The sequence below is a fragment of the Danio rerio genome, chromosome 22 (assembly GCF_052040795.2).
Source record: "Danio rerio strain M-AB ecotype USA chromosome 22, GRCz13ab, whole genome shotgun sequence".
Lineage (NCBI taxonomy): Eukaryota > Metazoa > Chordata > Actinopteri > Cypriniformes > Danionidae > Danio > Danio rerio.
Genome location: NC_141042.1, coordinates 16,541,758 through 16,565,000, shown reverse-complemented (window position 1 = coordinate 16,565,000; position 23,243 = coordinate 16,541,758). Strand labels below are relative to the sequence as shown.

The 23,243-nt window shown below is 38.8% G+C and overlaps 3 protein-coding genes across 6 annotated transcripts; 2 read left to right on the top strand and 1 right to left on the bottom strand.

Annotated features, from left to right (window-relative positions):
• Positions 1-992: 992 nt before the first annotated feature.
• Positions 993-4,764, top strand: s1pr1 (sphingosine-1-phosphate receptor 1). Of its 2 annotated transcripts, none has more exon segments than NM_131691.3 (2): positions 993-1,131; positions 2,545-4,764. In NM_131691.3, a coding segment is annotated over 1 exon segment (1,089 nt). In that variant the 5' UTR covers positions 993-1,131; positions 2,545-2,744; the 3' UTR covers positions 3,834-4,764.
• A 2,374-nt stretch (positions 4,765-7,138) lies between these two features.
• zbtb37 (zinc finger and BTB domain containing 37) lies at positions 7,139-16,410 on the top strand. Of its 3 annotated transcripts, XM_087303144.1 has the most exons (5): positions 7,139-8,113; positions 8,415-8,723; positions 9,086-10,678; positions 10,883-10,982; positions 11,191-13,150. In XM_087303144.1, exons 3-5 carry the CDS (start codon positions 9,735-9,737, stop codon positions 11,710-11,712), a joined length of 1,566 nt encoding a protein of 521 aa, XP_087159270.1. In that variant the 5' UTR covers positions 7,139-8,113; positions 8,415-8,723; positions 9,086-9,734; the 3' UTR covers positions 11,713-13,150.
• Positions 15,684-23,018, bottom strand: serpinc1 (serpin peptidase inhibitor, clade C (antithrombin), member 1). Its single transcript, NM_182863.1, is given in 8 exon segments — positions 15,684-16,823; positions 16,890-16,957; positions 18,136-18,310; positions 18,397-18,615; positions 19,576-19,713; positions 19,961-20,176; positions 20,253-20,614; positions 22,915-23,018. Coding segments are annotated over 7 exon segments (1,353 nt in total). The 5' UTR covers positions 20,610-20,614; positions 22,915-23,018; the 3' UTR covers positions 15,684-16,643.
• Positions 23,019-23,243: the final 225 nt, after the last annotated feature.

Sequence of the window (23,243 nt, the reverse complement as noted above, 5' to 3'; positions counted from 1 at the left end):
TTTAAGACCTTTTATGACCCCGCGGACACCCTGTATAAAGGAAGTACCAAGTACATGAACAAAAATGGTCCAAACCTAACATTTATGCGTTTAAAATTTATCTTAAAAATATCGAAAACCTAAAAGACATTTAAAATAAATAAGCTTTAAGGATGTATGTGATTTTGGAATCAATTTTCTTGTAATTTATATATTCCTGTAATTTTCTTTTTTGCTTTGTTTTATTGTCTATCAATGTGTTCCTTTGATGTAAAAAATATTGTAAATACTGTATTTCTCAATTTTTGTATGCTATTGTTCTTGTTATGCAATAATAAAAAAAGGTTTTGGAGGTTAAAGAAATAGTTTACTCAAAAATAATAAATTTTCATTTATTTTCTTTTCAGCTTAGTCCCTTTATTAATCAGGGGTCATTACAGTTGGAACTACCAACTTATCAAGTATATGTTTTACGTAGCAGACGCCAACCCATCACTGGGAAACACTCATACACTCTCATTCACACACATAGCCTACACTACGGACAATTTAGCTAAGCAGTTTAAAATGAAAATTATATTTACCTTTTCAAACCTGAGGTTGTTTCTTCCACAAAACTCAAAGGAAGATGTTTTAAAGAGAGTTGTAAACCTGTAACCATTGACTTTCATTAGTATTTATATTTCTTGCTATGTAAGTCAATACAGGTTTTCAGCTTCAAGACAGCTTCTTTTGTGTTCAAGAGAAAAAGGAAACTCATAAAGGGTTGTAACAATCTGAGTAAATAATAATTTTTGAGGGTGAATCTCTTAAAGTGATACTAATTTGTGCCGTTTATTATTATAATCATCTCCTAAATGTGTGATAGTCTCCAGCATATTGTTTTGGAACGTCTTAGAGAGCTTTGGATGCTGTGGAATAATAATAGGGTAATGAGAGTGAGGGAAAGGGGGAGGGCTATCAAACTGGTGGGCTGAACTGCAGAAGGGGTGAATTGGCTCTCCAGCCTCTCTTCAGTCAGAGAAAAATTACCTTCACAATCCTCCACACGAGACTCGGGCGATGCGATAAACACTACATCTTTGATATCTGGATATATTACATCATTACTGCAGGATTACGCGGGCAGGACACTCAGTCTGGAGTTTGAAGGTAAGAGAAACTCTTCTTGTCCACTTTTTACTTTATGAATGTCAGGAGAGAGAGCGTTCGTAACCGTTTTATGAAGTCTATAAAGTCTTATTTTAGCATTAAAGTTCGTAATATATCGCGAATGGCTTTTAAATGTTAGGGTAGGACGCATAAAAATAGTTAAAGCATGAATAGTTCTCGTAACGATGGTGGCATTTCTCATCAGTGCGTACGAATTTGACAGAGTTTTGAAATCAGTCACGAAATTACATCGACGATTTAATTAACTGTAGTTGGCTACTTTAAACTGAAAAAGTAGCCTACTTTTTAGTAGCCGTTTTTTTTTTTTGGAATAAAACTTTCTGATTTTCATTAATTATTTTTTATTTAATTTTTATTTTCATTTACAAGTAGCCAAAAATACTTTATTTTGACGATAGTCTATTTAAAAAGGCAGTGTGTGATAAAACGATCTAAATTATAAATTAACGGCTAAACACCATAAACAATTTAACGTCTTTTCATCTTGGGGGTTGGCATCTCTTGGCATGTCGTCTCAACTTGGCATTTCTGAGATTCGTATTAACAAAAAGACAACAAAAACAGTCCAGTAGCCATTGTCTCACATTCACATAGACTAAATTTAGTGGGATTATTTATAAACAAATATTTTACTCGTTTTGTTTTAACTTTTTAAGCCAAACATTTTCATGAAGCATATACAATTGAAGTCAGAATTATTAGCCCCCCTTTGATTTTTTTTCTTCTTTCTTAATATTTCCCAAATGATGTTCAACAGAGCAAAGAAATTTTCACAGTATATCTGATAATATTTTTTCTTCTGGAGAATTTGATTTATTTGTCTTATTTGATTTATTTCGGCTAGTATAAAAAGCAGTTTTTAATTTTTAAAAATCCATTTTAAGGTTAAATTATTAGCCCCTTTAAGCTATATATTGTTTGATAGTCTACAGAACAAACCATTATTATACAATAACTTGCCTAATTACCCTAACCTGCCTAACCAACCTAATTAAGCCTTTAAATGTCACTTTTAGCTGTATAGAAGTGTCTTGAAAAATATCTAGTTAAATATAATTTATTGTCACCATGGCAAATATAAAATAAATCAGTTATTAGAAATGAGTTATTAAAACTATTATGTTTAGAAATGTGTTAAAAAATCTTCTCTCCGTTTAACAGAAATTGGGGGAAAAATAAACAGTGGGGCTAATAATTCTGACTTCAACTGTATGTCTCAGTTCATCAGTAAACGTCATTGTGAGATTTTACTTTTGTAATATGTTGTCACATACTTAAAAAAATAAACACTTAAAGTTTGATGCCTTGCCTATGCTAAAACCATGAAGTAGCCTAATAGTTTACCAATATCCTTTTCTAGTGTGCTAATTTATATCAACTAATTTCTTCTAGCATTTCCATGATGCAGTTTTTGGATTTGTGGACCGCATTCATCCTCTGTAAGGATTTTTACCTGACTTGAGAAAACCTTGCTTACATGACATCATACTAAGAGGAGAACTGGATACCCGGCTTCCCAAGTCCACCAGCACCCCTCTGTGGCCTGTGGTGGGTTGCACGTTGGATATAAAACTACCAAGCCAGTGCAAACCATGGATGACCTAATCGCCAGACACTACAACTTCACTGGGAAATTTCGCAAGGTCCACAAGGACCCGGGACTCAAAGCGGACTCTGTTGTGTTCATCATCGTGTGCTGCTTCATCATCCTGGAAAATGTTCTGGTTCTCCTTACTATTTGGAGGACCAAGAAGTTCCACAAACCCATGTACTACTTCATTGGGAACTTGGCCTTGTCAGACTTGCTGGCCGGAGTGGTCTATACTGCCAACATCCTGCTGTCAGGAGCCAATACCTACAAGTTGACCCCAACGCAATGGTTCTTCAGAGAAGGGAGTATGTTTGTGGCCTTGGCTGCATCAGTGTTCAGTCTCTTAGCCATCGCCATTGAACGACACCTGACCATGTTGAAGATGAAGCTCCACAACAATGGCAAGACCTGCCGGGTCTTCATGCTCATCAGTACCGTCTGGTTCATCGCCGCCATCTTGGGCGGTCTACCAGTCATGGGATGGAACTGCATCGACAGCATGAACAACTGCTCCACAGTTCTGCCTCTCTACCACAAAGCCTACATCCTTTTCTGCACCACCGTATTCAGCGTTATTCTCATGGCCATCGTCATCCTGTACGCCCGCATCTATGCCTTGGTGCGCACACGGAGCCGCAAGCTAGTCTTCCGCAAGGTCGCCAACGGCCGAGGCTCCAACAAGAGTTCGGAGAAGTCTATGGCGCTTTTGAAGACCGTCATCATCGTGTTGAGCTGCTTCATAGCATGTTGGGCGCCGCTCTTCATCCTGCTCCTCCTTGACGTTGCCTGTCAGACCCTCACCTGCTCAATTCTCTACAAGGCCGAGTGGTTCCTCGCTCTGGCCGTGCTCAACTCTGCCATGAACCCTCTGATCTACACCCTGACCAGCAACGAGATGCGCCGGGCCTTCATTAAAATGCTCAACTGCGGCGTCTGCGTCCAACCTTCAGGCAAGTTCTCCAGGCCCATCATGGGTGCTGAATTCAGCAGGAGCAAGTCAGACAACTCCTCCCATCCCAATAAGGACGAGCCTGAATACTCGCCCAGGGAAACCATAGTGTCTTCTGGGAATATCACCTCTTCTTCTTAAAGGGACTATTCGTGAACTTTGTCGTCTCGATCTGTAGCATTCGATTGGATGAGTGTGTGTTTGTGCTGGTCTGGAGAAACTAGGAATTGTTGGAAGTCAACTGCGATCACATTTAAGACCTGATCTTCTGCTGCTCCTGACAGACCACCTGTTGAAACTATTCTGCAACTTAGGGAAGCACTTAACCGAACTGTTACTCCATTATTTTTGTCGAATGGATTCCTTTAGACAAGCACTTTTCGGGGATTGCTCCCTGAGAACCAACATAGGCATTACTGACTTTCTCTAAAAACGGATTGATGTGAAACGTACTAGCTTGTTGTACTACATTGTTGAAATTAAACTGAAGAAATGCGGTCGAGAGGTACTTCTGTTTCTTCGAGTTAACACTATGGTATTAAGATTTATTTCGCCCCTGATCCAGAATGTATTTTGTAAATGTATTTGGTTTTTCGTCACCTTTCAACAAATAAAGTGTTGCTGTTGTTGTATTAGAGCGTGCATGTACATTAGCTGTCAATATTAATTTATCTTCAAACAGTTCCAATACATTTGAAACTCGGAGGGATGGAACTAAATATTGTGTGTATTAATTGTAAATATATTTTATTATTTTACTACGATAGTACGCCATGTATTATAGCTTGTGCACATTGATCTGTTCTGCCGCCCATCGGGGCGGTCATTTTGTCTTTGCGTGACTCAACTCTTAATGAAATTAATTTGATGGGATGGAAAGATGACATGCCACGGTCCAATAGAATATCAGCTGGTTTATCATAGTAAAGGCTTGTACTCTATTTATCTGTTCCTCGTAAATACAATCAAATCATGAGCCAGTTTTGTCCCTGTTCACTGTTGCACATTGTAACATCTAGCCTATGTGTATTTGTTCTGTTAGTTGTTAATAAATGTTGTTGAAAGTAAAACCAAGCCATGTTGTGTTTTATATTTATGTATTGTGTTATGCAATCTTGTCTTTAGTGTTTATAATCAGGTGTTTTGAGATCATAGTTAAAATTATGGAATTCTGAATCAAATAAATACCCATAGGGAGGGTCACAGTGGCGCAGTGGGTAGCACGATCACCTCACAACAAGAAGGTCGCAGGTTCGAGCATCGGCAAGCAGTTCTGTGTGGAGTTTGCATGTTCTCCCAGTGTTCACAAGGGTTTCCTCAGGGTGTTCCGGTTTCCCTCACAGTCCAAAGACATGCGGTACAGGTGAATTTGGTAGGCTAAAATTGTTTATAGTGTATGTGTGTGAATGAGAGTGAATGGGTGCTTCCCATTGATGGATTGCAGCTGAAAGGGAATCCGCTGCATAAAACATATGCTGGATAAGTTGGCGGCTCATTCCACTGTGACCGCTGATAATAAAGGGACTAAGGGGCCAAAAAGAAAATGATTGAATGAATGAAAACATGGTGATGTTTGAGACAAAATAAATATTTGTGAACACCAGGACATATTGAAATAATTTCTTCATGCAAACATTTCCAATTAAACTTAAATCAATATTCATTTTTTGCATTTAGAAAGACTTAATAATAATAAAAAACATTTGTAAATGGGTCTCAGACTTTTGTACTAGGGCTGCAGACATTGTTAAAATCTAACATTGTGATATTTTGTTATAGCATTATATATATTACATATATTTTGTTATTGCATTATATATGCATCATGTTGTATTAATATCGCAATATATAACACACACACACACACACATATATATATATATATATATATATATATATATATATATATATATATACATATATATATGTTATATATTGCGATATTAATACAACTTCAGCAAATGACACCAGATGAATTCTGTTTGGTAAGAATTGATCATTATAGTGGATTGATTGGGTTAATTCTGTCAGTGCATAATAAACAATCTCTACAAGCGTAGATAAATACAATAAAGAAAAGATACAAATGAAATAAACTGTTTTCATTTATTAATATAAACATTTATTGTTTTTCGAGTAGTCTAACAGTATTCAGGTACATTAATCAAATGTAAAATAAAACTGAATAGTCTTTGTTGTATAAATAAATCAATACACTTAATCGTTATTAAGGTTACAGTTGGTGCAATTTCTTATGTGTGAATGCTTTTACAATCCTCAAACAATCACAGGCCTCAAAAATGCATGCAAATGAGGAATTATTATCCAGAATCAACATTGCATATGCTGCAATGACACTATTGTGAATGCTTACATTGCAATATCGATTAAAAGTTCAAGTTAAATTAAAGTTAAAATTAAATCGTTATAGTCGATGGAGATTGAATTTTAAATAAATAATTAAACTGATACAAACAAACAATAAGGTGATTTAATAACGTCGAAGATCATCTACAGAAAAAACTAATGTCAAAGAAATAATCCAGTCACCGAAGCGAAAGATGTGCCCATATATGAATAAATGGCGCCACCTACTGGATTTGTACTGAAATGGCTTCATCAAACCGTTATGATTTTTACAAGTATTAATCTATTCGTAAATCTTAAATTCATAAATTCACACAGTGTGCACATATAGACTAACAGTACAAATTTTACATTTAACAGGATGTAAAGTTGCTCATATATTATGCATATAGATGACTATCTAGTACCTAACAAATATTGAATATATGAATCCACCCATTTTGCTCACATTCAGTGAATTCGGTGCCACATATAACCTTGTCCAACTATTTTTTACGTATCGTATTAGCAATTGTGTTTTTTCTGCAAAAAACGCTGCATTCTACATATTATTAATGATACAGTAAATTCACACACACTCACTATATATATATATATATATATATATATATATATATATATATATATATATATATATATATATATATTTCTTATATAAAGTTTTGATTTTAGATAATACACGACTAATAGCCTATATGTTTTCTTCCTGGGTTCAATGGGTTCAGTGTTATTGATATCGAATAGGCCTGCAGTGCCCTGCAACAAGAGTTTCTCCAACACGTGTGTAATTTATTCATAAAATGCTATATATTCAAGTGTAAAACGACTTACTGCCTTTCAATGGCTGAATGCCTCTCCATTTTTATCTCTCTATACCCCCTCACACATAAAAGAGAGGAAGAAACTGTCACCAAAAAATGCAACCGAACTCTTTACCTACTTTCACAGCGATGGTAAAAACAAAGCATCATGGGAGCACGAGTCCTCTTCGCCGAGTTCCACCTTTGGAAGTTGTTACGGCTGGGACGCGACAGAACTACATTTCCTAGAATGCCATTTTCTGTACATTGGCTCATGTTATACATGGGGGAATATGAGAGCGGCGGAGGAACCGAAAGCGACAGCAGAATCCCTGGCGATAAGTATAGCGATAAATAGTGGTCGTGAAATGGGGGGAATTCAATGCCCGATCACTCAAAACAGACTGTCGTAAAAGGAAAACCGTATTTTGGCTTGTATTTTTGTGTAAATATAAATTTGGCGTGGACCGGGGTAAGGCACCTCCCTGCTTGCTCTGCGCCGGGGTGTGTGCGTGTTTTTCGGGTAGGCTTCATCGCATCACCGCGCTGCAGTGTGTTACTGGGACCGAACTGAGGTGCCACGCCGCCGGTTACAGCTGCCCTGCGCCGTCGGCCGATACTATGTCAAAAACAGAGAGAGACAAAGTAACACTGCGAACCAATCCTACTGACCTATGCAATGCAAAAATGGCAACTTTGCTGTCTAACAGCTGTGGGTTGTAGCCATAAAGAAGTGCAAGAGTGCCGAAAAATATAGTGGAGATTTTTGTGCCTGAAATCTAAAAGGTGAGGGAAATCTTTGTCGCATCTCACTTCAGATGTAACTTTTCTTCAAGAAAAATGGGTCATACGTTGCATTACATTGTTATAACTGGAATTTTTCATGAATGCTGAATGCTATTAAATGACAAGTGATGTCTTTGTAATTTCATAAACTTTTAAACAGGTTGTTGTCATTGCTGTTGTTAAAGCATGTGTGTAGTTATCATCATTCAGCCATGTAATAACCATTGTTTTAAGCTTTTCAGCATGCTACATGTAATCTGAGTTGTTACAAAAAATCTGGTCAGCTCTTAAAGATGTAGTGTGCAGATTCTGCAAAAATAGTGACTATATTCAATCTGGCTGACAGCACTCCGAAAAGTTAGCTTTCACTTTTTGTGAAATTTTGGATATGGACTGAAAACTTGTGGGGAGCAAATATACATTGTCAAAAGAGTTAACAGGAAGTGGAAAAAGGAAATGTATCCATAAGCCACTTTGTACTACCTTTGAGTATATGTACTTTCTAACTGTGAAGTATGTCCAGTGAGCATTTGGTCCGAAAATGCCTTATTCATAAAATGGTAACTGTGCACATATTGTGCTGCAAGTCACTTTCCTGTCTCATATGACTGAATAAAAACAGAAATAGTTGATCATCATCCATCATCAATGACCAGGATGTTTAAATTTCACTTACGCTACAAAGACAACATCTGACGTTTTTATCACAATTCAAAGAGTTACAGTAGCTGTGTCTCATTTCAGAGGGTGCATTCTCCGAAGGATGCAGCATCATTGCGGCATGAAGAAGGCCATCCTCATTTAAAAAAATTTGAAGGCTTCTTCAAATACCGCCTCCAAATGCGTACTTCATTTTCCATACATTAAAGATCACAACCGGTGGACCCTTTGCTGCCTCAAATGTCCCAAGATTCATTGTGTGCTGATAACGGCAGGACGTTTTTTAAAAACCCCAGATTAAATGTATGAATTATGTTTACTTTACTTGGATATTTAAACGCGGTAAAAAAACAAAAAGAGTTTGACATGTCTTACTAAAATGTGATTTTATAGACAGTTTACATTTTTATGTGTACATGTATGGATCAATTAATTATATTTCCAGCTTCTCTTAAACTTTTTTGCCTTCAGATCTCTTAAAATAAGTTTTAAAATAACTCTGAAAAAAAAAAGTCATTACAAATGTTATTGCCGCTTGCTAGGTAACCAGATCTGTCCTCTGTAGGCTAGATCGTCTCATTTCAAAATGCGCGTTTCGGCTTGTGTGGACTTTGAAGGACTCACCTTTGAAGTCCGCATCCTTCGGAGGATTCAGCCTCTGAAATGAGACACAGCTATTATTGGCACAACAGTGGGAAATGAAACCATTTCTATAGTGACTGGATTAGAACGGTTAAACATACAGAACCATTTGGCCTGGTAGTGGAAAAGCAGCGGTAGAGGCACCAGTTGACTCTGATGGACTCTGTAAATTAGAGCTACTTGAACAAAACTTCAGACAAGTTTCCCTGAACACGTCCGCATCAACTATTGTCAGCTGGTCCCACACTTTTCTTTGGGAAACAGCCTTTGAATAATTAATTTGTGGTTTTCTCTGTATATAAATTTGGCATGAGGGCAGCACAGTGGCTAGGTGTTCTCACAGCAAGAAGGTCAGTGGTTCAAGTCCCGTCTGGACCAGTTGACATTTCTGTGTGTAGTTTGCATGTTCTCCCTGTGTTGGTGTGCATTTCCTCCGGGTGCTCCGGTTCCCCCACAGTCCAAAGACATGTGGTATAGGTGAATTAAATAAGCTAAATTTGCCATAATGTATGAGTGTTTCCCAGTGCTGGGTTGCGGCTGGAAGGTTATTGGCTGCGTAAAACATATGCTGGATAAGTTTCATTTCCCAGTGGCTACCCCTGATAAAGGGACTAAGCCGAAGGAGATAAAATGAAATGAAAATTGCACATCTTTTGTCGCAATGCAAAACGTGTCTCTATTATATTGCATTTTTAATTAACTTTACAGCTTTACAGACTTAATCCAATAACCTGAACTTCTTTTTATTTGTCCGCAGCTTTGAAAAGCAGCGCAATAGGCAGCCCGCATGGAACGAGCAGGAAGCATCCAACTTGATATTCCGGACTTCAGCAACTCCGTCCTGTCGCACTTGAACCAGTTGCGAATACAGGGTCGTCTATGTGACATTGTTGTCAATGTTCAGGGCCACAGTTTTCGTGCCCACAAGGTGGTCCTTGCCGCCAGCTCCCCCTACTTCAGGGACCACATGTCACTGAGTGAGATGAGCACCGTGTCCATATCAGTCATCCGGAACCCAACCGTATTCGAGCAGCTCCTTTCGTTCTGCTACACAGGACGATTATGCTTGCAACTTGCCGATATCATCAGTTACCTGACGGCTGCCAGCTTCCTCCAAATGCAGCATATTATTGATCGTTGCACACAGATTTTGGAAGGCATCCACTTTAAAATCAGCCTATCAGATGTGGAAGAGGAGCTCGGGAATGGAGCTCATAGAACCACCAACCAAACCATTGAGTCGGGACGAGGTGGGACGACACTAAGTGGGTCCCGCTCCTTGAGTCCCAGACTCACAAGCTCACGGTTGATTGGCAACACTGGGGTGATCAGCATCCGCGATGTGAGGGAAGTTCGAGAGATTAGTCCCCCTGGGGAGTCCATGAGCCCTCAAATAGTGGAGCACAGTGGCATTGGCTCCGAGGAGGTAGGATCTGGAAAAGAACCCATTCTTCGAATTAACCGAGCCGGGCAATGGTATGTTGAAACAGGACCTGAGGCAGAGAGAGGAGGAGAGGAGAACGTGCGGATGGTTGATGGGTTTCGGATTAAGACAGAAAGGATGGATGAGTGGATGGGGGCAGAGACCCAGGCTTCAGCGGAGGAAGGCAGTGGGGCAGAGGAGGGGCCGACAGTAATGATTGACACCTCAGGACGTAGCACACTGGTGCAGGAAGGAGGAAGAGGTGGGAAAAGTTCCCAGCCGTCCAGTAGCTTCAGTGAAACAGAGAGGTGTGTATGGCATCTAAAGGAAGTTCACGTTCAATTTTAAAAGTTTTTTTTTTGTGTATAAGAATCTTATCGATGTAGATACAAACTTTCTTTTATGTTAAGGAATGTCAAGACACAGTACTTAAATGTATTTCACTTAGCTCAATAACACTTTTTCTGTTTTGTTTGGTAAAATTGTGAACCTGTACTTGTTTTTTTCCTCAGGTTTAGTCCAACAGGTAGTGTGGTGGTCATGGCTGATCGCCAGAGAGCCAAGAGTGAGTCTCCAGGAAGAGTTGACGATCAGAGACATCCCACCTCACAAGTAAGGCATCCCAAACATAGTTGTAATCAAAAGTTTACAATTACAACCCTTTAATTTCTTTAATATCTATAGACAGTTTCAAATAAATATTGGTCAGTCACACTTGCTGAGCAAATAAGAAACCTTACAATTGTACCGCTGACAGAACAGGTGGTGTGCCTATGTTAACCTATGTTAGACCATTAACTTTTCACCCTTTTCCATACAGGGAGAGGAACAAGCTGTGTTTGACATGGGAGGATATGAGGAATACCTACGAGAACAGGTAGGTGACAGGTGGTTCCGCTACAACCCCCGTCTCACCTGCATTTACTGCTGCAAGTCCTTCAACCAGAAGGGCAGCCTAGATCGTCACATGCGCCTGCACATGGGCATTACCCCTTTTGTCTGCCGAATCTGTGGGAAGAAATACACCCGCAAGGACCAACTTGAGTACCACATCCGTAAGCACACAGGAAACAAGCCCTTTCATTGCCATGTCTGTGGCAAGAGTTTCCCGTTCCAGGCTATCCTCAACCAGCACTTCCGTAAGAACCACCCAGGCTGTGCCCCACAGGAGGTGTCCCATAGTGCCTCTCCCGAGACCACCACGGTCACCTCCCGTGGAGGACAGAACGAAGACGAGTCACCCAGCCAGGAGGAAGCTGAGGGCAATGGTGGAGGGGGAGGTGCTGGCTCATCCTTTGGAGAAGGGGTCCAACCGTCAGTCTCTACCACTGGGCCTGACTGAAAGGCTTTGACGAAAAATGTTACAAATTTAGGGAGACACAGGACAGCAGGGTCAAACAGGACCTTCTCTCTTGAGATCCGCCTGTCCCTTGTCTCCCAACATCCACACTGAAAGTTGCAATTTGGAAGAAGTTGAGTAAGCAGGAGGTTCTTTCAGCTACTGTCAAAAAGGAAAGGTCTAAAAAAAAAAAGGGATAGTCTTATGCGTCCCATTTGGACAAAGATCCTCTATTTTTTTCAATGATAACAAAGATGCAAGGAACAGTTTGCTAGGAATAGTATTCTCTAGGGATTTATAAATGGTATTTCCGCTTTAAACCGCATCTACCTTCACCATACAAACTGAACAGGACGTCAATATATGAAGACAAGCCACACTCCAACAACCTCACACACCACTGGATGCAGTGATTAATTTTGTTCGTTTGATTTGTTTTTAGTCTTTTCTGTCTTTTTATATGTTATGATTTTTTATATTTTTGTACTACTACAAATCTTTCAGGATAAACAAAAAGAGAAGCTCTAGCTATGATTTGGTCAAATTGCGTCAAAAATTGCCAAACTTCTCTGTGCCAGAAGATGCGTTTTAAAATGAGAGGACATCGTAGTCCTTCGCTACTTTGCCTTGAGACAATCTTGATAAATTAACCTGGGACTTGACTTTGTGCTCCCCAGTCATGGCAAGCTTAGGAAAACGGGTTCAGTTTTTTTTTTTATTAGGGACCCTCAGGTCTGACCTAACATAAGATTCTTAGTTTCTTTTTAAGTGCCGATCCGGCCTGCCATATAACTGAAACGCATTGCTCACACTTAGCCTCAACGCAAGGAAGTTGTAGTTGTAGAACTTAGGGTTTATAACCAGAAACACTCACATTGTTATTTTACTGTTTAATGTAGGTGGTAATACTGTGATATAGGCACGCTGGTGAAAGGACAAGGGTCAAGCATAGCAGTGACATATTTATTTACTTTTAATTTCCGTTAAGGCCTTCATACATCTCCAAACTCAACTACTCAGCTGCTGAATGTGGGCGATACAGTGATATAACACACAGGAAATCTTTCAACCTCAAATAAGCTACAATAGACCGCTCAGTTACCTCTCTCTCACATCACTACGCAATACCGATCTGTCACACGCAGATGTGTGGATGCACTCAGCCGAATTTTATGTTCATTGTTTAATTTTTTTCTTTACGTTGAGATTTACAAGCCTCACCAACTTGTTTTACAGATATTTTGTTTGTAAGAATGTTTTTGAGCAGGGGGAAGGGGTCCCAGAAGACGTAACCTTCTTCCTTTTATGTGTCAAGTCAAAAGAATTGAGTCTAGTGCGGAGACGAACCAAATGTGGACTTGGTTGTCAATGCCATTTAGGAAAACGGAAACCGTATGTCTGTGATGACTGGGGGAAAAAAAATTAAATGCCACGGAATGACTTTGAGTTTAAGTTTTCCCTTCATCTAATGGAAGGCACTTTAACCTTGGGGTCAAGTGCCTTTACACTTGGCTTATGAACAGATGTTTCCAGATGGTGCTATGACGTGAATTTACTGAAGCTCTCAGTAACCAAAGGAACTGAAACTTGGAAGTTCTTAAACCCTTGGGAGGGTGAACAGGAGAAAAAGAGATTACATCAGGCACTTAAAGAAAGGGTGGGGGTGTTTGTTTAGTTTTTGGAATACTTGTATATCTATATACATGTGTCACTTATGCATATTTAGACAAATTTATACATGTAATAACAACACAGAGGCAGTTTCGAGAACGATCAACAAAAGCAAAGGTGTTTAAGCGCAAGTCAAGCTGTTATTGTTTTTATAAGGCTGTGAATTACACTTGATTGCGACTGATTTTTTTATTTTTTAGGAAATGGTTATAAAAATCAGCTACTGATGTTTCCGATAGAGATTTTGTGCACCTCGCTTCATATCAAACACAGGTTGGAACTTACTTTTACCGTTACTCTCATCTGTGAACACAGGTCAGCAGGTAAACACTTCTTACAAATATCAGGAACTCTCTGTTTACTTTTGGTGTTGACCTTTTCGGTTTGTACCAAGCAGATTTTCTTACTTGGAACTCTAGCTCTGGGTAACTTGGGTCGACATATTTCACGAGTGCAGCGAGAAAAAAAAAACATGAATATTTTCACTCAATGTAAATAGCCATGCTTCAGAAGCATCCGCATTGAAATACAATTCTGAAACAGTATGATTTCACGTTTGTTGTACAGTTAAGAACCCAGGTAAATAGAAGAGCATGTTGATATTGCTTTTATTTGTCACAATGCAACCTCATGATAAGGGCAGATGAGTATGTCTGTAAACAACAACATAATCACAATCTAATATGTTATAATATATCAAGCAAATAGGTTCTTTTAACGCCTTTACGTTTAAATTTAGATTTGGGGCATGAGCCTGTTTTGTGTATGCCAATCATATAAGGGTGATAGTGACTTAAATTATCTCTATGTGAATGAATTAACTGCAATTTAATATCAAGGGATCTATATCTATAATCAGTCATTCCGATTGTTATTGAGCTGCACCTTTTAGCAGTCTAAATTTAATCATGTTAATTTGGGTTTCAGGGCTTATGATAACTTTTTAGCATGTTTCCCTAATGTTGACCTTCGAAACATTGATGGTTGACCAACCTGTCTGTTTTTGTTCAACTATATTATTCATTCTAATATTATGTGTTTGGCTTTTGTATGTTTTTCAAGCTTTAAGAGGATAAATGTGTTGCTACGGTGTATATATTAGCCTGTAAAATGTAATGTTTCTCTATGACAATACATCTACTGCAGTTCAATTATTGACTGATCAAGTCAATCCTAACCAAATTATGTCTAATCTTAACACAGTGTTATTGAATGTGTAGTTACATATGGAACGACATTGAAGCAATATTTCGGCCTATTTCCAGATGAAAGGGTGCAGAATGAAAATGCACTTGTGCAAACGGCGACCAGTCGATTTCAACATGAAAAACTTGTTACGCGTTTATGCATATTGCAATACCTGCCAACACTTCCATTTTTTCTGGGAGTCTCCCGTATTTCAGACCCATCTTCCTTCACCCTCTCATTTTGTTACTTCTGGAAAACTCCCATCATTTTTTATACTGTAATCGTGGATTCACACGGGGCTTCAGCGTCAGTGCTTGACTGAGGGTGTGTCTGAAGTTGGGGCTGACACGATCAGCCAATGAAATTAGTCCACAATAGGCTACTTTCTGAGCTGGGGTATTTACTGAAGCGTCAGCCAATCAGATTGCTTTATGCACAGTTGAGAAATCCCGAACTTCTGCAGCAAGCAACGCCGCTGAATTGGCGCCGACGGATCCACAATTCAGTTCGGCAACGCTTGATGTCAACTATTCTAAGTAAATGGGAATCGTTGACACCCACTGTGAATGGTGTGTGACATCCACGGGTCGCCGACTTTGGTATAGTATCCGATCGCATCGGTTGCCCGAAACCCGGTGCATAGTACAGTTACTTACCCAGTTCTCAGCCTAACACCAAACCGCCCCCTGTGGGGTCCCGGATTTTCAGAGACAAATGTTGGCAGGTATGATATTGGCGAATGGGATAAAATTCTATCTGTGCGATCACATTTACCTCATGTTTATTTGTTTTTTTTTCATGGTCCGCCTTGTGAAACGTGATAAAGTGCATGTCTCTACTTAGTCGTTTTTTGTTATTTTTTGGGGGGAGGGAAGTCCGACTGACAAAACTGAGCCATATCTTCAGAGTTTGTTCAGTCTTGTCGTGAGTCCCTCTGGAGCAAATATTTTGTACAAGCAACACATTTCAGAAGAGGACACTTCAATAGCCTACATATATATATTTCAACTCTTAGTCTGTCTGAATAAGCAAACAAGCAAGTGATGCAGTGTCAAAAAAAAAGTCAATTGTTTTGTTTTTACCTCAAAAGAGTCTTTGTACAAGGAAACAAGACATTGTTCTTCTACTGACCTTCAGTAGGAATTGTTTATTTGCATGTTGTCTGTCTTTTGTAATGGCCAAACATAAAGACAATTCCAGGCATCTAAATTTGCACCAACAGAAGCCAAAATATTGACCTTTTACGAGTTGTCATGCTATATTGTTTTATCTTGTAAAAGCAATATAGTCTGTAAAGTTCTTTCCATGTGTCTTAGAAGATTTAATCACTTTAATTTAAACCATACTTCAGAAACTATCTTATTTTACAAAACCACGATAAAGCAAAAATATTTTATTCTTGGGAAAAAAAAGGTCCAAATTCCAAAACACGAGAATAGTTGTCTTAAAATTTTAATAGTAGACCAATATATTTATTGAGATAGCAAATGTTTTAAGAATTAAGAAATTATATTGATAGGCAATTAAGGTATATTTACTTATTTGAGATTAATCTGCGTTTATGATTGCTTTAAATTTGCATTTCAAATGGTACAGGAATCAGAAAGTTTAATCATTAATAATGTGAATGCCATCTTCACGATAACCACTATGTTTATTTTTGTTTCCTTACTGGCAGTGTGTCAAGTCCATTCTTCTAAATAGAAATAAAGCACTTTAAGTGTAACTGTGAAGGATTTTTAATTATGTTCTTTCAATGTATAATTATGTAAGCCCAGATTGTGTGATACTGCTAAACCCAAATTTCTAATATGAAAAAAAAAATAAACCTGTTTTATCCTTGTTCTGTGTCTGTACATATTCCTTACTTAGCTTTATTTCCGAAATCATCTCCCCAACCTATTGCCGTGTTTGTTTCCAGTGCTTTCTTGGTATACTGACAAAAAATAAAGGTACATATTGGGACCAATTAAAAAAAAAATCATTCTTAAGCGATGATGGAAGGAATAAAGCAGCCTAGGCAAGTTAAGCCTAGACAAGGACGATCAACAATTGTCCTCAGTGCCAGATCCATATTAGCTGCTCCTGCATGGATTTGCGACTCGACCGGTGAAGATCAAGGCATTGATACTAGACTCACGAATAAACAGTAGGAAAGGCCGGTCCGCAACAAACTGCTCTCGGAAGATGTTCAGGGAACGTCCGGTAGCTACTACCGCTGTGGCGGCAGAAGCTTCACTTCCTTCCTCGTTCACCTGCCGAAACAAATAGTGTAACCCACCTCAGAAAATGATATGGCTAACCATTTTAAATAATCTTACCTCAAGGAAGGCCTTATGGTAAGCATCGGAGATGAACAAGTTGGGACCTTCAGCATCAGCAACCATCCCTAGTGCCAGACGACATGACGGTGAAATAACAGTGTTTAATAATGTTGCTATTACACCTATACATTTCAAAGGCTGAAATTACACAATTCTCTACACTAAATTTGAATAGGAGGTTTTTGCATGTATTTGACCAATTAGGTGCTCACATTTAGCTAAAAAGTGACTGTGGGTTTTGCTCGTCTCGCACTTTCAAAAACATGAATGAACCAAACACTTCAATAAATCAAACCCGTCCCATGCTGCAAGTCATGCCACATGATTTTACTTATTTCCATTTTTAAATTTAGTTTAGTGAGGGCAGCAGGGGGCGCTCAACCTGTGGTCTGTGTGAGTCCTAATGCCCCAGTAAAGTGAAGGGTACTGTCAGTAAGCGCCGTCTTTGAGATGACACGTTAAACCTAGCTCCTGACTCTCTGTGGTCATTTAAAATCCCCAGGCACTTCTCTTATAGAGTTGGGGTGTAAGCCTGGGGTCCTGGCCAAATGCCCTCCGTTTGCCCATCATGGCCTCTAAATCATCCCCATCCACTGAATCTAACCTATAGCTGGTGTGTGGTGAGCGCACTGGCGCCGTTGTCCTGTGGCTGCCGTCGAATCATCCAAGTGGGTGCTGAACACAAGTGGTGGGGTAAAGAGACCCCTCCTCGTGATTGTGAAGTATGGCCATACACAAATGCACTATATAAATGCACATTACATTACTTCAGTTTTGGTGGGATATTATGCGATAATTGATTAATTTTTTTCTCGTAATTATTGCAGGCCAAAAACTGAATTTCAATTAACTGCCCAAATTCCGACTCTAAAGAAGCTTTTAGGTTGGACAAAAGAAATGGGGAAAGAACTTGGCGGTGGGTAAACTATGACAAATGAAGTTCACAACATAGGTTCAAGGGTAGCCTAATCATTTAGGTAGGTCAATCATTATCATGTTTGTATATAAGCAGCAGCCATTGGACTGTCTCAGCTGACGGTTTCTACCAGCATCCCTCCACCTGCCCTTGTCCCAGTCTTTCTCTTCAGAAGTACACTTATAGGTGGTTTTGATCACATAGCTAAAGTCAAGCCTTTTTCAAGCAGAGTGCACCAGATTCGTTGACCATAATTAATCATAACTTAAAAAGCAGGTGAAGTCATAAAATTAAAACATTCATTAAAGTCAAAACAGAGTAATGTACCTGGGAGACTGGCATTTGCTGGACTAAAAAGATCTTCAAGGCCCATTTTCGTCAGCTGCTCTTTGAGGCTGAAACTGTCCTCAACACGGAAACGAGGAATCTGCACAGCCACTGTGGTCTCTTTCATAGCATGGAGCCAGCCGACAAGTTTCTTGAGGTTCATATTTGCCACCACCTTAAATAGATTCAGTGTTGTTATGTATGGCGACAGATTAAGATCTTAAAGGAGAACATTGTGTTTACTGTTTATAGTAGACTTACTTCCGACAGGGTTGCACCTTCAATGGGTAAGATGAGCACCATTGTGATGTCCCCACCGTTGTAGGGTAATTCAAGGATCTTGACTTTGTCCTCAGGAATTTTTGCATATTGAAATTTCTTCTCTTGGTACATCATGGGGACGGGACATTTGTGCGTTGGGCTAACATGAAAGTCTAACTTCATGACATTTTGCTTATCAAACTTGTTTTTCCATTGCCCCTGGAATGCAAAGAAAAAAACATACTGTAACAGGGTTCATGAGTCAGGAATGCCAAATCCTACACCTTAAGGGACCTCTTTTCTACTCCTAAAACACCTGCCTGGAAATTTCTAGAGCTGCATTCAGAACCACATTTTTTAAGGGTTGACAAGTCCTGGGGGTCACTATAATAATTAGTTTAGTGGCATCTCTAATCAATCACACCTGCCATTTAATTATCATGCAACACTAAAAACATTTTATTTTTTAAGGTGTGTTTGATTAGGGATATAGCGGAACTCAGGACAGTGGCACTCTAGAGCTATACTTGGTATGTAGCAGGTGCTCCATTTGGTTCAAACGTGCTTCCCGAAAAGTTCTATTAAGCATGTATTGAGTTGGACATATAGTGCTACACTAGTCATGTAACTGATACTGTACATGACATATGGCATCAATAGAGTCAGAACAAGTACATCTGCCTCCTATACTGGAGACTCCAGTTTGAATCCCACTTAAAAGTAATGCAAGTAGATCTGGAGGGGTTATATTGCCTGTTGTGACCGGGACAGGAGTAAGGTTTACCACAATGAGTGTAATGGAGACTAGTTAGTAAGAGTTGTGTAGCTAAACCTCAATCCCCTGACCTCTAGAGGCACAATAGCACATGACACTGGAGGTTGAGGTTTAGTGTGCCAGCCTATTGCTTTTTATCCAAAACTACTTAAATGGCACGTTTTACAAGTTCTTGATTTCCCTGGGTATTGAGGCTTGGCATTCTTAGTGTCATGCTTTAGTATTTGAACTAATATAATTATGAAATTAAAAAAAAAAAAAAAAAGATTAAACAAATGGAGCAGGGGCTGAAGATCCTAATTAGTTGGTTTTAGTTCATCAATGCCTGAGCTCTTTGGATTGGACAACTCAACAAGAGAAATTTTACTCCTTAATAACAAGTACCTCTTTGTACCCTCACTTACTTTGAAGTAGATCGCATTCACCAAGACTAATATGGTGTTGGTGTCTATGGAACCTTCTGGCAGGGTATCTTTTATTCGGTTCTCGGTCTTGTTCGCAATCCATTCATTTATCGTTATTCTTGAAGCTTCCGGTTTCTCCTGGAGGTCAAAACCTGATTTGATTAGTACAGGGCCAAAGGACCAGATATTTTAGACTAGGGGTGTTCCAATCTGCTCCTGGAGGGCCAATGTTCTTTAGAGTTTAGCTCCAACACACTTGCCTAAAAGTTTCTAGTGAGTCTAAAGACCTGGGCTAGCATGTTCAGGTTATTTTACGGATAGGAGCAGTGGCTTTCCAGGAACAGGTTGGCACATCCCTTAAATAGACATTTATAAAAAATGTAACCTTAAAATCGAGAGGCATCAACTTGGCTCCATAGACAGTCTCGCTGATGTGCTGGAAGGTCTCATTAAAAGTTGTGGATTTGTCTCCAAACAAGCGGTTTGCAGAGATCAGTTCCGTTGTCTCATGCTTTTTGCGATACAGACGACAGTTCAGCTTGGCGAAGAAGAAGTGGACCTGGTCTGATGTCTTTTCCTTTATCGTATCGAACTGAAACACCTACATGAAAAAGATAGAGAAATTGTTGACTTGTTCAAGTGATTGATTTTTATTTAGAGTTTCTACTGAACCTTACTTTCATAAGCTGCTCCAGCGTTGTGTTACAAGCCCCTAGCTTTGTCATGGCAAAAGCTGTTGAGATACTTATCGGTGACAGAAAGATGTTTTCATCATTAGATTTGCCCCCTGCAAGCTGCTTGAAAAGCGAGAGGGCGAAGCGGCTGTTGGCTTTGGACAGTTCCCACACTCGAGGGTTGGTTCCAACTGGGATATTCTCTGGCTCTTTGTTAGGTTGGATCTCATCTGGGTTGCGATAGATGCACATTGGCTCCAAGGGTAAGTCTTTGGGCTTTGCGTTGCAGATATCTTTGGTTGCATGGATCGAACATAAGGCAAATGCCCACAAAGCCCACATACATGCCAATAACTTCATCTTGCCTAAAGTGCAATGAGAAACCATTTCAGGAAAAGACTAGTACAAATTTTAGTGGCTAAGCAAATCACGCAATATAATGGCTGTTTCTCAGTTCCGAGAATGGACTTGCGGAGAGCAGTCTTAGCAGGTCACATTAGAATACCGAACACGGTAGACCGTAAGAACACAGAATGTGTCTTGTGAGAAATAAGATGTTAGGTGCGTTCGACATGAAGCTCAGCTGCAGCCGGTGATCAACGAGATTAGCCGAGCGCAGGCGGGGCGGAGTTGAAAACGGAGCCGTCAAGACGGACAGCTGGACACTTCGGGACTCAAAGTTGCTGCATGATGACCGATAACATGGCGTCATCATATTTTTTTGTTATTTTTATTTATAACAACAAAACATTTACAAATAAAACAGAATACAGTTTCTACAAACTGTAGTTCCTTTTTAAAAAATAAGAGAGAATTATGAATAAAATATATAACAAATGCATGAGAGAAATAAGAGGAAATGAGAGGTTAATATAAACATAAAAACGAACAGGTCTATTAAATACAAAGCAATAAGCATAAATTCTAGGAGTTAAACATCAACCTTTGGGCTAATACTTCTTGTTTGAATCTGCTAAAAAAGGGTTTATATATATGTACATTTATAGATATAAAAATTTCCAATGTAAAAAGCAAAACAAGGTGTTTTGATTAGGTCTTAATAAATGACATTATTTTGGATAATGAATGCATTTTCAAAAAAAGCATTTTAATCCAAAAAGATTGTGTTGAAAAGAACAAAAGGTAAAATAAGTGAGCGATGTAGAAGTTTCCCAGAAAGAGCAGGTAGCCTTTAAACTGCTAGACAGGAAATAATATATATATTATATAATAATAATAAAACCATTTTATAATTATTTAATAAAATAGTTCTTTACTTTAATTTGTTAAGAGAGCTTTAGGGTGGCAGGATCAATGATGATGATTTTCTTATTTCAAGTCTGTAAGACTTATTTGAGTTCATATTTAGGTTATTCACTATAAATATACACTAAAATATATCATTTAAATCGTTCATGGAGATGAATGCAGTAAACAGTCTGTATAAAAAAGTTAAAAATAAACCTGTGCAAACAAGCTAACCTTTATAACCAGATTATTTAACAAAAGATGATACTGCAGTAAAATATTTGTAGTCTTTTAATTAGCAAGATGTGTACAGGATAGAGAGGGTGTGAAAAGTGAATTGTTTGTTTTGAAACTTTTGAATCGGAATTTGTCCAATTATAAACCCGAAATACACGTGTTTGTTGTCATGTGGTAAACTCGGCCAATTGTGTAATATCGGTGTCGTCATCAAAGCTCCTGCAGTCGCTCTTCAGAAGCTGCACGGTCTGAGTTTGCCGTCTGATCTCGGAGCGCTGTCGCGGTACTTTGATGCCACATGTGACAGTCACGTGGCGTCGGCGCAGCATCAATCCGGACAAGATTTCTAACCAGAATGCACCGCTTTAAGACAGATTTCGATCGATCTGCGCAGCGCTGCATGAAGTCGAACGCACCTGTTGCATTCTCCCTGATGGTCACATGACCTTCACACAATTTAATGTAAAATTATTTCAACATTACAGCATTCATACGATGATTTTAATTTTCCTCCCTTTTCAATAGATTTAACATGCACAAGAACCTTACAAATATACTTTGTGCAATACAAAAAACACAGACTTTAATTTGAATTTCAGCAAATAAACACCTTTAAAGTGTTTATGCCTTTATTAAGATTGTCATTGTCAATGTTTACTTTCACAAACTCCTGAGGTAAAGTTATATATCTGAACTTTAATATTAAACAGGTATCAGGTTTCAGAATCAGCTGCAATGACTTTGAGCGAGTTTTACGTCAAATCTGCATCAACGCGTCCTCGATTTCAAGAATGCATCCAGGAACTCGCACATACTCCATTCTTGCAGTCTTGTGTTTTGGAACTGAACTTTGGCGGTTGATGATGCCGTTAAAAGGGAACACGAGGATGCATATTAAGAAACAGCCAATGTCTTTTTCGAATTCAGAAGACAAGTAGGATTTTGGAAAAAAGGTTTGCTCTTAGCTAATCTGCTAGATTAACTAGCATTCTGTAATTCTGAAGTTAATTCTGTAAGTTAATTCTGTATTTAATTTAAACCAATCCACTTTATACTACGAGTTGTCCAAAGTGACAATATTAAATATTAGCCCTACAGATCACCAAAAACTTTACAAAATCATTGACATAACTGCTCTTTCTTAAGATACATTAAGAGGATTTACACATTTTTCACTTACCCGGTGTTGTATTTCCTCGTTAAAGACCAGTTTTGGGGCTATATTTTACTTAAGCAGGCAGCAAAGTCAAGCAATACACTGTTCTGTGGACAGGTCAGTGCCCTAAAGAGTGACTAAAGTTACTCAGAACAACCTTTGAGCTATTGATTGGTTGTGTTAAGTCAATCACAAGCAAAGCAAATATGATTTGTAATGTGCAATCCGTTCAAAACAATCATTGTAAAGAAAAAAAAAAAAGAACTACTTCATTACAAATGTGTTAACTGCCTTTTCAAGTCTGAAGTAACATTTTGTTTATCATCAGAAGTAACCTTAATAGCTAGGTGTTA

Coding starts and splice junctions, on each gene's coding strand:
- zbtb37 (XM_087303143.1), top strand. CDS start 9,735: ATGGAACGAGCAGGAAGCATCCAACTTGATATTCCGGACTTCAGCAAC. Junction 10,679..10,882: donor AGCTTCAGTGAAACAGAGAG/GTGTGTATGGCA, acceptor TTTTTTCCTCAG/GTTTAGTCCAACAGGTAGTG. Junction 10,983..11,190: donor AGAGACATCCCACCTCACAA/GTAAGGCATCCC, acceptor TTTTCCATACAG/GGAGAGGAACAAGCTGTGTT.
- s1pr1 (XM_087303216.1), top strand. CDS start 2,745: ATGGATGACCTAATCGCCAGACACTACAACTTCACTGGGAAATTTCGC.